At 37.9% G+C, this 15,646-nt stretch overlaps 1 protein-coding gene across 5 annotated transcripts in view; it reads right to left on the bottom strand.

The window, feature by feature from the left end:
• The window catches only part of HEPACAM2 (HEPACAM family member 2), a gene marked incomplete at both ends in the record, with an annotated part of 75,823 nt that overhangs the window by 59,477 nt on the left and 700 nt on the right, over positions 1 to 15,646 (bottom strand). For all 5 annotated transcript variants that reach the window (XM_081243500.1, XM_081243501.1, XM_081243503.1 and 2 more), the window contains 2 exons: positions 493 to 789; positions 10,774 to 11,058. In XM_081243500.1, coding sequence (XP_081099626.1) covers positions 493 to 789; positions 10,774 to 11,058 — 582 coding nt within the window. The remainder of the gene's footprint in view (positions 1 to 492; positions 790 to 10,773; positions 11,059 to 15,646) is intronic.

Below are 15,646 nucleotides of genomic sequence, written 5' to 3'. Positions count from 1 at the left end.
CAAGGTGTCGAGACCCCTATTGTGAACTCCCACAGATTTCAGATTTCAGGTTTTAAATGGTGAAAGAAGAAGGGAAGCCTGTGAAGGACAGTGAGAAGGGAGCCAGAGAGGAAAACCAGATTTCATGGAGATGTATTCACCTGACCTAATGCAACAGTAGATATAAACCTTTTAAATGAATAACCTCTTCTCTTATATTCCTGTTTGTAAAATCAGAAAAGCAAGAATATACATTTAGAAGTAATTTATTGAATTCCCTTTTTCTTTATAGCCCCTCAAAGCTAGCAATTGAATTCTCTCTGCATTATTCTTTGGGTTTTCTTTCTTTGACTCTTAGAAACCATGGCTTAGTTAACTCAGGAAAGAGTTTCTTAGAGTATATGAACAATCCCACAATGATATTCTCTTCCACACAGGTATAAAAGAGGAGTAGAGGAAGGCTATCGTGCATTTGTGTTTCATTGGGATCCCTGCCTTTTACATCACACTCACCTACAGAAGTGATGATGATGGTGAAATGAGTTTCATCTCGCCTTCCAGTTACATTGTTGTAAGCACAGCACACATAGTCAGTTGTCTTCTGGGCTATTTTCTCAGATGCAACTTCCAAGCGAGGCCCGTGCTTAATGACATATGTGACATTGTCTGTCCTCCGGATCCAGGAGTAGGTGTTGGGAGGATAAGAATCAGCAGAACAATCAAACAAGATCGCTTCTCCAATATCCACAGTGAACACTTCCCCTACTTTTAGCCCTTTATCAGAATTAACTTGAAGTCCATAAGGTCCATCTGCATTAATTGAAAAAAGAAATAAAGGGGTGACATAAATGATCACAACATAGTTTTTGAGTTTGGGAGAGCTTAGCAGCATTTTATTTTGCATGAAAGTCCTCATGTTAAACGTGGGCAAATAGGTCTTCATTTAGACTCCCAGTAAATGATAAGGACCTAAAAGTGTTTTATTCTGGTATCCATGGAAATGGAAATAATTTGAGATGTGATTGAACTTACCTGAAATAGTGTAAACCCTAAAACTTAGGATATAATTGTACAGACACTGTTATCACGATTGTGGTGCTAAGCTTTTGAGTCATGTATAGATAAATATGCAATTTTGTTAGACAAATTCCATCTTTCTGAAACTGCAGTTGTACTTAAAAGCATTTTAAAAATAGATTATGGCCACTATTTTCTCTTTGACAACCTTTCTTTGAGTATTATCTACTTTTCTTCTAAGTGCTGGGACAGTTCATGCAAATATTTATGTTACACAGTTTCACATGCAACACAAATTTGTGCAAAAAGATATAGGAGTATTCCATACTTTCATGACATTTTAAGAGTTTAAAGAATTAAAAAAATTCCTCCCACAAGCTAAGCATAGATTCCATTTGGAAAAAATACATCTTCATTATCATCAACAAATATTCATTGATCATCAATAAACTACTTAATCATGGATATCCCCTGGTATTTTTCCTTACACTGCAATATTCCTGTAGCAGCTTGCTATTTCTATGGCACCAGATTGCCTGCAGAGACACATTCCCCACTGATTTTTTCAGAGAACATATAAAAAGAGATTTAAAAAATATTCCCCAGCTAGATAGGTTTTTCTCATTCAGTATATATCCTGACTTATATTCTAAAAACTTTAAGGTTTAGGCATTATTGTACTCATTTTTCAGTTGACCATAACCAATATTTGTTGGATATTCACCATCTGAAGACACTTTAAGTACTTATGCAGACAACCACATTTAATCTTTAAAGCAACCGCATAAGGTAAATGCTATTATTCCCATTATAACGTGAAGGAAGAGATATTTAAAAAATTAATTTCCCCATGGTCACATAGCTATTAAATGGCAGCTCTGGGACTATAAAATATATGTATTTAATTATTCATATTACCTCTCCAAAAAAACTGTTAAGTGGTATAACTTTCTATATCAAAATAGTTTCTGGTTTTCTAACTGTATTATTTGTTCTACAATAAATTACTGTCTAATTATACATTAATTCTGTACTCAGTTAATCAAGTAATCAATCAAAAAATACTTGTTTGAGAGATACTGTTACATATTTAATATGTGAGAGATAAAAAATGTGTAAGAGAGATAAAAAATGTGTAAGACACAGTTCCTACTCTCAAGGAATTTATAAACTGGATAAGGCTATGGATGGATTGCTCAGAAATAACCTAATCTCAAAGGTGCTGATTTAAAAAAAAGTAATGACTGTTCATCTCTCATTGTGTGGAATAATATAATGTAGTGATTAGACAGTAGGATAATGAGGTTAAATCCCAATTTTGTCAATGATTAGTAAAGTGTTCTTCAAAAGTCATTTAAACTTCTGGGGTCTCACTTTCCTCACCTTTACTATAAAAAGATTGATTAGATGACTGGTTGCCAATCGTGCTACCTTTGAAACACCATGATTCATGCCATGCTAAAGTTATTTTGGATACTGGCAAGCCAACCCCAAATTTGCAGATTGCCAGAATGGTTCTCCATTATGTCAGCATATTCTGACCAATCTACCATTGGGGAGACAAATTTCCCAAGATACAACAGAAACTGAAGGTGCAAAACAATAAATTATATTTAGCTAGAGGACATACACTTTACACATATTTACTTCCTAAAGACACAGAGGCATCTGAAGGAAACCTGTAGATTTATACTAATATGTATACATGAGATGATCCTGCTTTCAGAAAGCAAACATAGAAGCACCTTCAAATTCGAAGTAATCAGGAACTGGAGATGGAGCATTAAAGTGAAGAGAAATGAATGCCCCTTTCCTGTGACTGAACTAGAACCCTGTCGTACTGTTTTCTCATTTCAGGCTGTGATACGGTCTCAGGGGAGAACCTCTGCTTTAGAACTGTGTGTTGTAAAATAAAACACTCTTATTCTGAATTCCATTGAATAATATTGTGTAATGGGAATTAAAAGTTGTTCTCACTCACTCAACCAAAATCAATATTGAGATGCTATTGTGCACATGATACTGTTCTAGACATTGTGAGGAGACCTGAGGTGTCGTATACGTGGTTCCTGTTGCTATTATCTCAGACCCAGTGCAGCAGCAGGGTTCCCTCAAGTTGTCAGCATTGATAGAACATTAGGGAAACAAAGGCCACCGACTGGTGGGCACTGGTTATGGTTCCCATAGTAAGAAACCAATGGGAGGAATCAACAGAGGTTTGGAGCGGCAAAAGCCCCGAGTCTGTCACAAAGATTAAAGTCTGAGAGCAGAGGGGCAGGCTTGAAAAGGAAGAGAAGTGTGGTCATTCAGTATTTTCTGTCTTCCCACTTGTTTTCAGGATTTATAGAATATGAGTATAAAAACAAATTGACAATTTAACACACATAAAAATGAGAAATATTGCTTTCAAAGTGTGCTGACATTACTCAAAACTTTTTGGGAAACTTCCCATTTGGAATTGCTTTAGGACCTTGCAACATAATGGAATATTCTCAAAAGTAGTAATTCTTCCATTTTGGAGAGTGGGTTCCATTTGCAGAGAAAGCCCATAGTAATGTAGAGCCAAGGCTGGTGAATAAGGTTGATTATCTAATTTAATGATCACTCTAGTTTAAAATAAAACATGTTTTTAAAGAAAGGAATCTGATTGTCTTAGTTCCTCTTCCCTATACTCATGTTTATTTTGATTTTGCTACTTCCTCACTTATTGGGTTTCATGATTGGCATAATATTTTCTCTCCTGTCTGCTTAATTATATGCTATATGTGGCTCTTCGGAGTCAGCATCAAATACCTCAAACTCCCCCCGCCACCACACAAGCACCTCTTCTAGTTCCGGGAACCTAACACCTTGAAGAATTTAAGTTCCTTGCTTCTGATATGATTTCTTAAAATGTAGCATATTTTATCTGATTTTATAAGAAATACATGTTCACTGCAGAAAATCCTAAAATTCCAGAGAAGGATGAAGATGAAAACTCACTTGTTTTCATCTCAGAGAATGAATATCCATATTTCAGTGTATGATCTTTAAGTCTTTTTTCTCTACCTCTCCCTCTCTCTCTCTCTCTCTCTCTCTCTCTCTCTCACACACACACGGATTGATCTATCATCTATCTATCTATCATCTATCTATCTGTCTATCACACTCTACCTACAGCTTACAATCTATTTTCTTCTTCCTATACTATGTTATTTCCTTCTCATTAGCACATCAGGCTGACCATCCTTTACTTTGAAGTGCAGCCTAGTATATCATTCATGGGAATGAGCAATCCAATTGAAGACATTTGGAGTGATTCAACCAGTGTGGCCTCTGACATTGTAGATGAAAGCAGAAGGATAATTCTATTTTGACTGTGGTTCAGTTTCTTGCCCTTGGCAGAGAACTCCCAATACAAGTGAACCCTTTGCCTCAGGAATGGCTGTTTACTGAGTGACTTGTAAAATACATATCATCTGTTCTCTTTAACAATTTATGGCTGGGCAGGAACAGTACCTAAATTTCCATCATGATGCTGCTTGCCACCCTGCTTGGGAGCAGATGGTAAGTATTTACTGTGGATGACCTTTTTTTCTTTAATTTTTATCACTTAGAGCACTTCCCTGCAGCAGTGCCATATGTTGCACGCAAAATGCATCAGTTACTGGGTTATTATTTACAACAGAGCTGGAAGGCATACACATTTCATGAACTGCAAGTAGCTACTAGCCTGAATTACTGGCTTGACATTGTATTCCACCAAGGCCAATACCAGGTTATGACATCGTAACCTCATAAATATATGGTCACTCTTGATTTTGTTATACTTTTTCTGCCAAAATAAAAATAATTCCTGCTTTCATGAAGGAAATTATCATAGAAACAGTGCCTTAAGAAAATAGAAGAGGTGATTCATGCTGAAATTCTAAATGATGATGTGGTCCTCTATGGGGGAATATTGGAATATAACATTTACTACATTACTGAGGAACTTTGCTAAAGGTCAGAAAAAACAAAAACAAAGCAAAACATAACAACGAAGGGCCAGAGCACGATAACTAAGAAGCTGTTATAATGGGAATTTAGCCTTCCGACAGCTTCATCAAGTAACACTGAAATCTGAAAGGGATATGAAGAAAGATAATCTGGTCTATTTTAGCCAAATTCAAGAAACCTCTATTGAATTCTTAATCTGTGTCAAGTATGGCCTTAGGGATACAAAGATGAATAACACGGAGCTCTTATTTTGGCCTGAGGTGCTTATAAGTGGAAGAGGCTCAAGGAAGCATAATGCAGTGAGTTCCAGGAGAGAGATGTGCATGGGGTGCTGCAGGAGCACAGCAAACCTCTTAGTGACACTGAAGACCTGAGACCAGGTCGGGGGTAGGTGAGCCTTTCTGGAGAAGATGATATTGTGAAGGAAGAGGAGGGTATAACCAGGTGAAGAAAGAGAAGTGGGAACAACATCAACTAAGGCACATAGTCTCAGTTTGCATGGAATAATAAAGATTGAAAGCATGTTGATGCCGTATCAATAGGGTAAATGACAGTTCTTCAGATTACATATTTTATTTAATTCTTGTAACCCCAAACCCAAACCCAAACCAACAAAACAAAAACAAACAACAAAATGGCTAAAACTGTGATAGTAAAAAAAAATAATGAATATGGGTTGTGTTTCTGTATGTTACATGATAGGTAAAAACTGCTTAGCACAAACAAGACCATGATGTTTGATTTCTGAATCAAATCAAACCATAAGTGAATGAGTGAATAAATGAATGAATTAGATCAATGAATAAGATCAATAAGATGAGATGTTGACCAAGTGAAGGTTCTTGCATTTGAATGCAAAAATAATCAAGAAAATAAATTATTAACACTCTATTTACAATTACCACATAGTAAGAGTAAAAAATCTTAAATCATCTAGATAATTCATCTTTACAATGTGGAAATGGAACTCACATTGTAAAATTTTCTAACTGTTCTTCTTTCTACTACCTGTCACTAGTCTTTACTCATGACAGGTGTTTCTCTGTGAGATTTCCATAGACTATGCCTAAAAGAGTGCAAAGAAGAAAGTTCAGTCTATAAATAGAAGATATGTCCTGTAAAATCTGAACTGAATCAGATGGGGATATTCTAATTCTTTCAAATAACACAGGAAAGGAAAGAGGATTTAGGAGTTTAAAGCGTAATATTTAACATTTACAGGTGTGATTATGGTTTTCCCCCCATTTTAATACTTTATACACTGTGTATCACCATATTCTGTGATAATTATAAGATTAGGGCATGAACTTGCACATGTTGAAAGAAAGATCTTATTTTCACTTTGCCAGATAAAACTAAACTATATAGCAAAGCAAAAGTGTATTTCAAGATGCAAATGATACTTTCATGTACCTGTAATTGCTTATGCAATTTCCCCCAGGAATTTTTCATTTAAATCTATGGCTAAAGTTTAAAGATAGGTAAATAGACGGTGAGATAAATAGATAATAATAAGAATTCATGTAAAGAAAATATTTTCATGTAGAAAAATAAAATGTGTTAAATAATGGTAACGTCTGGGGAAGAAAGTTCTTTTCAAAGTATTCTTTCAGTTTTCTTTTTGCAGGTATCTTCTAAATTACCCAGGCTTTCCACAACTTCTTGCTGTCATGTTGCCAATTATGTAAGCATAGTTTGGGTTCCAAGGGAAAAAAAATATGAAAAAAAAAGAGGAAAAGCAAAAGAGCGAACATTATTGAGTTTTCCCTATGTGCCACTTGCTGCCTTCTTTACACATAAAATCTCACTTAATCCTCCCCATCCCTCTAGAGATAGGTCTACACTGAGACAGTGTAGATAAGGAGATGAGGAAACTGACGCACAGGGTGACAATGGCAGTCTGAATGGACAGCTTAGGCTCCTAACACCGTGCTATCCACTACACTCTCCAAAGGACACGATATTTACTAGAGTCCATGGTTGAAACAAAATAAAATCAGGTTTTCTTCAGTGGACAAAGAATGCTCCAACACAATCTTACTTCTGCTCTTACCACATTGAATGATTGTTCCTCCAAATTAATATTCAGTAGATGATATCTGGCTGGTTTAATATCTTGTTTTGCATTTTGTATGTTTTCTATGTGAATGTAAACCATTTAGACCAAATAATAAAGAACAATGTAAGGATGTGTCTATATAGCCCTAGATTTGATTCCATTTGTCTGCTCACATTTTCTTTCACTGTGTTCAAGTACCTTGAATGCTTAGGTCTGTGCTACCTGGAGTTGAATGGAAGTTTTAATTCATGTCAGAATAACCTTATTCAGTCAAGAATATGACTACATGTATAATAGATGGTGCCAAATCTAAATTTTTCACTCCAATTCAATGCTAGTCGTGCAGAGAGTCACAGTTTACACTTCGTAAATCTATTTCTCCGCCTTGTGCTTTAAGGCAGACAGAATACTTTCACAATATAACTAATGATTGTAATAAATCTTATATAAGTTGCTTCTAGTGAGTGGTGTTTTGGTATTTTTTGGTGAAAAACTGTAATTTCCTTCTTCTTTGGCAATCTTTAATATAATTTCCTCTGTTTCTGTTTCTCTGTTCATCTTTGAGACATTGAATTCTGAACTAGGTTGGACTAGCAGTTAATCCTCTTTGAGTTCCCCTACACCAAAGGTGAATTACACAATCAATGTATGAAGTTTTTTCTATTTCTGTGTGAACAATATTTTTCAGAAAAAAATGCTTTCAAGTTGCTCTTAGACATGTTTAATCACTGTATGGAGTTCAAAATTGGTGACTTTTTTTCTCTATATTATAGGTTAATAAAATATATCCTACCTCCCTTTTTTCCTTTCCTATAAACACTCTTTCTATAATTGCATGACATTTGTGATCTATTTTGAAAAATGTGCTCTCTTGACAAACATTTCTTGATTTAGTCTAGAATATGTGTATTTATTTATAAAACATTCTGTAGTCTTTTAAAAAATTTGAACCTTTGCTTTAAAAATAATTTTCCTCATTGTTTACCAAGTAATGCCTGGCATTCAAAGCTCCCCCTAATCTGACTCAAATATACAGGTATCCTCTGCTTTCCAAAAGTTTGCATTACGCCACTTGGCTTTTATGAAAGACCTACATTAGTACCTGTTTTAGCTGACTGAAAGAAATCTGAAGAGGATTTTTGCTTTCACAAAAAAGATGAAAAGCAAAAAATAGCGTTCAGGGTTCGTTTTGCAGGAGCTGTTTTAGAGGCATTGGGCACCCCAGCAGCGAAAGTGGCACCATCAAGTCCCTTCCCAGGGAACTACACTCAGCATCTCCGCATGAAGGCTCCATAGCTTTGAACTGCGTCTGTGAGCAACTGTGCTTTATTTTGTGCATCCGTTAGCAAGACATGTCATAAGCAACTGCTTATTCACTTTATACCATTTCGGTTCACACAAGGTTTCATAGGAACGCTCTACTTTCTGATGGAAGGGAGTGGGGAACCTCTATCTATTCCTCATTGTATCCTACACTCTAGCCAAACTGGACCATTTGCCAAATACTTTGACCCCTGCTTAGTGTCTGTGTCTGCTGTCCCTATTGCGTGAAATGTTTTTTACAGACATTTCCCCTTGCCCCATTCATACCCATTGTTCAAGGTCCATCTCAAACGTTACTTTCTATAATAAGCCTTCTCTCCAGCTAGAAGTAATGTTTTTGTCTCTGAATTCCCATAGACTCATAATATTATAGTAATAATAATGGCCAACAGTTATATAGTATTTACTATGGGCCAATCACTGTTCTAAGCAATTTACATAAAGTAACAGATTTAATCCAAACAATAACTCTGTGAAGTAGGTACTATCATTATCACCATTATATGGTTGAAGAAACTGAGGCACAAGAGAGGTAAGGCAGTAGAAGCAGGATTTCTGGATCCAGAGTTCTGTGCCTAGCCACTATACTCCTTTGTATACATTCCTATTGTATCTAAGACATTCTCATACATTTCATTGCCACATTTTCTCACTTCTGCTAATAGGAGAGCTTCCAGTTTTAAGATTCAATGGCTCTATTTTTATCTTAATTTTGCTTAATTAAGCAAACGTTGTTGTATAACTGTATCACACCACTGTACTCCACTTCCCAGAAGTTGCTTTTCCTGCCACAATTCTGCGGCTCAGTTTTATTGTTAAGCTTTATCTAGTTGAAAAAACTACATATGCTGGTGCTTTTTTCCAAAGAGTTGATAACACACTTCCTCAAGAAGACTATCAATTTTCTATTGAAGAAAATAGAATACAGATGTATCAATAATACAAACAGTTTCCATTTACTGCATGCTTGCTTGGTGTCATCTACTGACTATTCTTCAGAGAGGACTGATTTCATTTAATGTGGTGAGGTAGTTTTAACCATCTCCATTTTACAGATGAGGCTCAGAAAGGTCAAGGGATTTCTTAAAGTCACATAGGTAGTGACAGAACCCATTTCCCACTTAGGTCTGTCTACCTCCTAAGCACCTAAACACTAGGTTTTAGGGCCTTTCTGAGCATTATGCAGATATATTTGATGAGTGAGTAGATACATTTACAAGGCTTAATTTTACCCTTGTGATTCAACCAGCTGAAACCTCCACCCTCATGCCACAGAGTGAGCTTTGCCATGCCTTATTTATTGTGTTATATTGCTGTTGTGGCCATGCACTAAGCTATAATGGTAACTGATCAGATGACTTCCCAATGTGGTAGGCCGTTGGTTCAACTAGGGGAGATTTTGCACACACCAGTCCCTCTCCCCCACACTCAGGGGACATATGGCAACAACCAGAGACATTTTTAGTTGTCACAACTTGAGGGGAGGGTGCTACTGGTATGTAGTGGGTAGGGGCCATGGATGCTATTAAACATCCTATAATGCATAGGGCAACTCCCCACAACAAAGAGTTGTCCAGCCAAAATGTCATTAGTGTGGAGGTTGAGAAACCTTGTGAGAAGCTGAAATTAGAATGCAATGTTAAACATATTGGAGGTGGTGCTACGGAGCAGAGGGGATGGGGAAAAATAATACAATCAAGAGAGAGAAATCTTGTTTGGGTTGGTGATGATAATATGACATGAACTGAAAAGTTTGGTGAACTTAACTTGTACATGAGATTAAACAAAAATAACTATAGCAACTACATCAACAGAAAAAAGAACCAGAGAGAATTGAAAGCCAAAATAATTACGGATTCCCTGGGAAGCTGAATAGCTTGCTGCAGAATAATTATGTTTTCTCTGTGATCCTCTCTGCACCCTGCCTCTAGAAGTGGAGCTGAGAAAATGGGCAGAGAGAACAGCCAGGCCTTGGGCCACATTTCCCATGCATAACCCGGGAACATTCTTTCTCCCTGTAGTCAGCTCCAGAGCACATCCCTCTCCCATTTTATGATGAACAGCTCTTCCTCCATGGGGGTGAATAAATCAGTGCCTTCTGCATGGTTCTGGGTTTGAAATTGAAGTTCCTACTTTCCACAGAATTAAGGTCACACATGCACTGAGTCAGAGAATGTATCCTAAAAGGCCCCTGGCCAATATCTCAACTTGATTTCAAGAAACAGGGTTGCACAAGTAACTATATTTCATGACAAGACAGTGCCTAGGAAGTATAATTGCACCTAGTACTATATTAAAATGATGGTGAAAACCAAATGACATCTGGTGTCAACATCTGGTGATGTTCTCTGTGACTCCTCTCGTGAAAACTTCCCAGAAGAAAACTCACGGGTATGTACATATTTTTAAAAACTTACAATATATGGTAGGCATAATGATGTCACTTTCCATCTCACTGATAGGGTTCTTCACCAGGCAACTGTAATTCCCAATGTCTTCTTTGGTCACTGGAACAATATGAAGGCTGTTGTTTTGGAGAGAAAAGGAGTTGGTGGAGCTGGTGTGGACAGGCCTCCCATTTTTTAGCCACTGGTAAACCAGCCGGGTGCCCCCTTCCACGAGGCATGTCAGGGTCATGTTCCCCACGTACTCCACAGCCCCAGAGGAAGGCTGACTCTGCACCACTGGTTTCGTGACAGGATCTGCAACATCAGAACAGATAGAAATGATTTTTGCCACCACAGAATTATAATAAAAGTCTATGAGGTCTTTCAAATATTAAATCCTAGGAAAATGATTCCAACGTTTTGCACTTTATAAATGTAGACAGTTCAGGAAGTAATTAAAGAAGAAAATAAAAAAGTCATGGCAAACACAAAATGATAAAATATAAAAATACCATTTATAGCAGAAATAACTGAGTCTAGAAGTTACTCTTCAAGGATTTTCTAATGGAAACCTTTACTTTATAGATAATGCAGTTAGTGGTAGAGAATGTCGGCTTCCTTATTTCCTGTTCATTATGCTTTCCCCCGACACCATAAGGGTGTACTCTCACAAGCAAAGTTTACGTAGTTATTCCCCTCTCTTGATTTGTCCTAATATCCCAAGAGCAGCTGGTTGGGATACATGTGGTGAGCCCAAATTCTTACCCACCATCTGCAAAATACAAAGCTCAGATATATTATACTTTGGGGGGATTGAGAGAAAGTTTTAAAGAATCACATTTGCACCATTTACTTTTCCTTCTATGTAAGTGAACTAATTATATGTTTTAATTACTGTGTATTTATACTGCAGCTTATGTTAGTCACTGTACCATGTTAGTCACTTTAACGAACGAAAGCCTATAATAATCTCCTTCTATGCATGATTACAGGACACACAGAGAATGAGATGATATATAAGCAACAGACAATTGGCTCCAATGTTTAGCTTTCAATTTCCTATCAAACTTTTAATTGGGGTTGAGATAAACCCACGCACATATGGTCACCTTATCTTTGATAAAGGAGGTAAGAACATACAATGGAGAAAAGACAGCCTCTCCAATAAGTGGTGCTGGGAAAACTGGACAGCTACATGTAAAAGAATGAAATTAGAACACTTCCTAACAGCATACGCAAAAATAAACTAAAAATGGATTAAAGACCTAAAAGTTAAGCCAGGCACTGTAAAACTCTTAGAGGAAAACTTAGGCAGAACACCCTGACATAAATTACAGCAGGATCCTTTTTGACCCACCTCCTAGAGAAAGGGAAATAAAAACAAAAATAAACAAATGGGACCTAATGAAACTTCAAAGCTTTTGCACAGCAAAGGAAACCACAAACAAGACGAAAAGACAACTGTCAGAATGGGAGAAAATATTTGCAAATGAAGCAACAGACAAAGGATTAATCTCCAAAATATACAAGCGGCTCATGCAGCTCAATATCAAAAAAAACAAACAACCGAGTCCAAAAATGGGCAGAAGACCTAAATAGACATTTCTCCAAAGAAGATATACAGATTGCCAACAAACACATGAAAGGATGTTCAACATCACTAATCATTATAGAAATGCAAGTCAAAACTACAACGAGGTATCACCTCACATGGGTCAGAATGGCCATCATTAAAAAATCTACAAACAATAAATGCTGGAGAGGGTGTGGAGAAAAAGGAACCCTCTTGCACTGTTTGTGGGAATGTAAATTGATACAGCCACTATGGAGAACAGCATGGAGGTTCCTCAAAAAACTAAAAATAGAACTACCATATGACCCAGCAATCCCACTACTGGGCATATACCCTGAGAAAACCATAATTCAAAAAGAGTCAGGTACCACAATGTTCATTGCAGCTCTATTTACAATACCAGGACATGGAAGCAACCCAAGTGTCCATTGACAGAGGAATGTATAAAGAAGATGTGGCACATATATACAATGGAATATTACTCGGCCATAAAAAGAAACAAAACTGAGTTATTTGTAGCTAGGTGGATGGACCTAGAGACTGTCATACAGAGTGAAGTAAGTCAGAAAGAGAAAAACAAATACCGTATGCTAACACATATATATGGAATCTAAAAAAAATGTTTCTGAAGAACCTAGGGACAGGACAGGAATAAAGATGTAGACATAGAGAATGGACTTGAGGACATGGGGAGGGGAAAGGGTAAGCTGGGATGAAGTGAGAGAGTGGCATGGACATATATACAGTATCAAATGTAAAACAGATAGCTAGTGGGAAGCAGCCGCATAGCACAGGGAGATCAGCTCGGTGCTTTGTGACCACCTAGAGGGGTGGGATAGGGAGGGTGGGAGGGAGACGCAAGAGGGAGGAGATATGGGGATATATGTATATGTATAGCTGATTCACTTTGTTAGAAAGCAGAAACTAACACACCATTATAAAGCAATTCTACTCCAATAAAGATGTTAGAAAAACAACAACAACTTTTAATTGGGGTTGATGCATCTTCTCAGGTAAATTTGTCTTGACTCATGTTTACATTTTTTTTACACTGGAAAATGTGCATTAGAGCACAAACAGATCTAATCCTTCCGCCCAGAGAAGACAGGAAAAAATGAAAGATAAGGAGAAAAGAGGTTGAAAGGTAACTTGCAGGGGTGCTGAGTAGTTCTGAAGGCTCCAGCCTTTCTCAAGATGGGTGCAATCAAGTGGTCCACTCAATTTAACCCTTTATATTCCCTGGCAAGAACAAAGGGTTTGGAATAGCTTTTGTTTACATTACTATGATTTAAAAAGAAAAATGAATTGGTACATTTATTATGTAGAAAAAGCTTATGTTTCAAATGTGCCCATGCATGGAAATACATGTGGTATGGAATAAGTCAAATAGGTGATGTTGAAGGTCTCATATGGGAGAGCCAATCATTAGAATAGACGATGGTACTGTGATCACACACTTGCATTTAACAGTGTAACTCAGATATGGAAGTTTCCTAAGAAGATTTTTTACACAGGCCCTAAACCCCTATCAAGACCTTTTCGTTGCAGGGGAAGGCACAATATAGGAGTAGGTTAATAAGAAGTACAAACTACTATATATAAAATAAACAAGTTACAAGGATATATTGTACAGCACAGGGAACAGATCCAATATTTTATAATAACTGTAAATGGAGTATAATCTATAAAATTTTTGAATCACTGTATTGTATACCTGTAACTAATATAATATTGTAAATCAACTATACCTCAATAAAAAATTTTTTAGAAAGAACTTTTGGCTGCATGTCCATAAACAGATCCAATTGTACTACATATTAACAAGTAATGGATGTTCTATTAAAAGTTTGGAGGGAGAGACAAGATACTACCCAGGGGAATTTCATGAAAATATGAAAACGTCCTCCTTTTCTCTCCCCAAAGTTGTTCTCTAGGCATCTGCTGCCACATCCTGTGTCTTTGTTCCCCTGCAAGCCCTCCAGTTTCCACTCATTTACTGTGCACATATTTACTGAGTGCCTACAAATGGCCTGCATCGGGGTTTAGGCAGTGAGGAAAAAGCAGCAAACAATACAAAGCCTGCTCCCATGGACCTTGTATTCTAGGCAAGTAAGAGAAACAATAAAAAAATAAAAATATACAATACGTCCAGTGTTATGAATAGAATAAAGCAGAACTCAAGATAAAGAGTAACTCTCTCTCTCTCTCTGTATACTTTACATAAGGTGGTCAGGAAAGCCTTTACAGATAAAGTGACACTCTGGCTGGGACCGAAAGGAAATAGGGGATAGTGCCATTACCTAGGAGAAGAGCAATCTAGGTAGAGAGAACCGTCAAGTACAAAGGCCCTGAGGTGTGAGTGTGTTTGGCCTGTTCTAGGAAGAGCGAGGAGGCCAGTATGGTCAGAACAGAGTGAGTGAGGGGAGGAGAGGTGGGAAGGGGTCAGAGAGGTAGTGGGTATGTTGGGGGGGGGTCACACTGGGCCTTGTGGGACATCGCTAGCACTTTGGCTTTGCTTGTGAGTGAGACAGGAAGCTATGGGAGGATTCTGAGCTGCAGGAGGCAGGGGTAGAAACGGGGAGAGTGGACAGCAGGCTGTTAGGACAGTTCAGGCCAGAGCTGATGGTGGGGTTGAGCGGGGCGGTAGTGGGCGTGGTGAGAAGTGACTCACTTCTGTCCATATCTTTTTTTTTTTTTTTTTTTCTTTTTGCGGTATGCGGGCCTCTCACTGTTGTGGCCTCTCCCGTTGCGGAGCACAGGCTCCGGACGCGCAGGCCCAGCGGCCATGGCTCACGGGCCCAGCCGCTCCGCGGCATATGGGATCCTCCCAGACCGGGGCACGAACCCGTATCCCCTGCATCGGCAGGCGGACTCTCAACCACTGCGCCACCAGGGAGGCCCATCTGTCCATATCTTGAAGGTAAAGATGGCAGGGTTAACTTGTGGACTGGATGTGGGGTGTGAGAGAAAGAGGGAGTCAAGGGTGATGGCAAGGTTTTGTCCTAAGCAACTGAAGGAATGAAGCTGCTATTTGCTAAAACAGAGGAATATTGTTAAATAGACAGGTTTAGGGGGGAAAAATCAGAAGTTGGGCTTTGGGTGTAGTATATTTAAGGTATGCTGCTTACATACCTCAATAAGGAAAATAAATGTCTGAAAGTTAGCTAAACCCCACTCTCCCTCAGAGGACATACCCAGCAAATTCTATTGTTGCTTAAGTATGGTCACTGAGCAAGTTTCATCCTCCCCAGTGTACCAAAATTAAAATTCTTTATGTGACAAAAATGGGGCGCTTCCCAGGGTACATTCTGTTAATGAGAAATAAAATTT

Source organism: Mesoplodon bidens, assembly GCF_964165515.1.
Source record: "Mesoplodon bidens genome assembly, chromosome: 9".
In the NCBI taxonomy this organism is placed as follows: domain Eukaryota; kingdom Metazoa; phylum Chordata; class Mammalia; order Artiodactyla; family Ziphiidae; genus Mesoplodon; species Mesoplodon bidens.
Note: the sequence above shows the minus strand (reverse complement) of the source record. Positions and strands in the feature narration are given on the sequence as shown.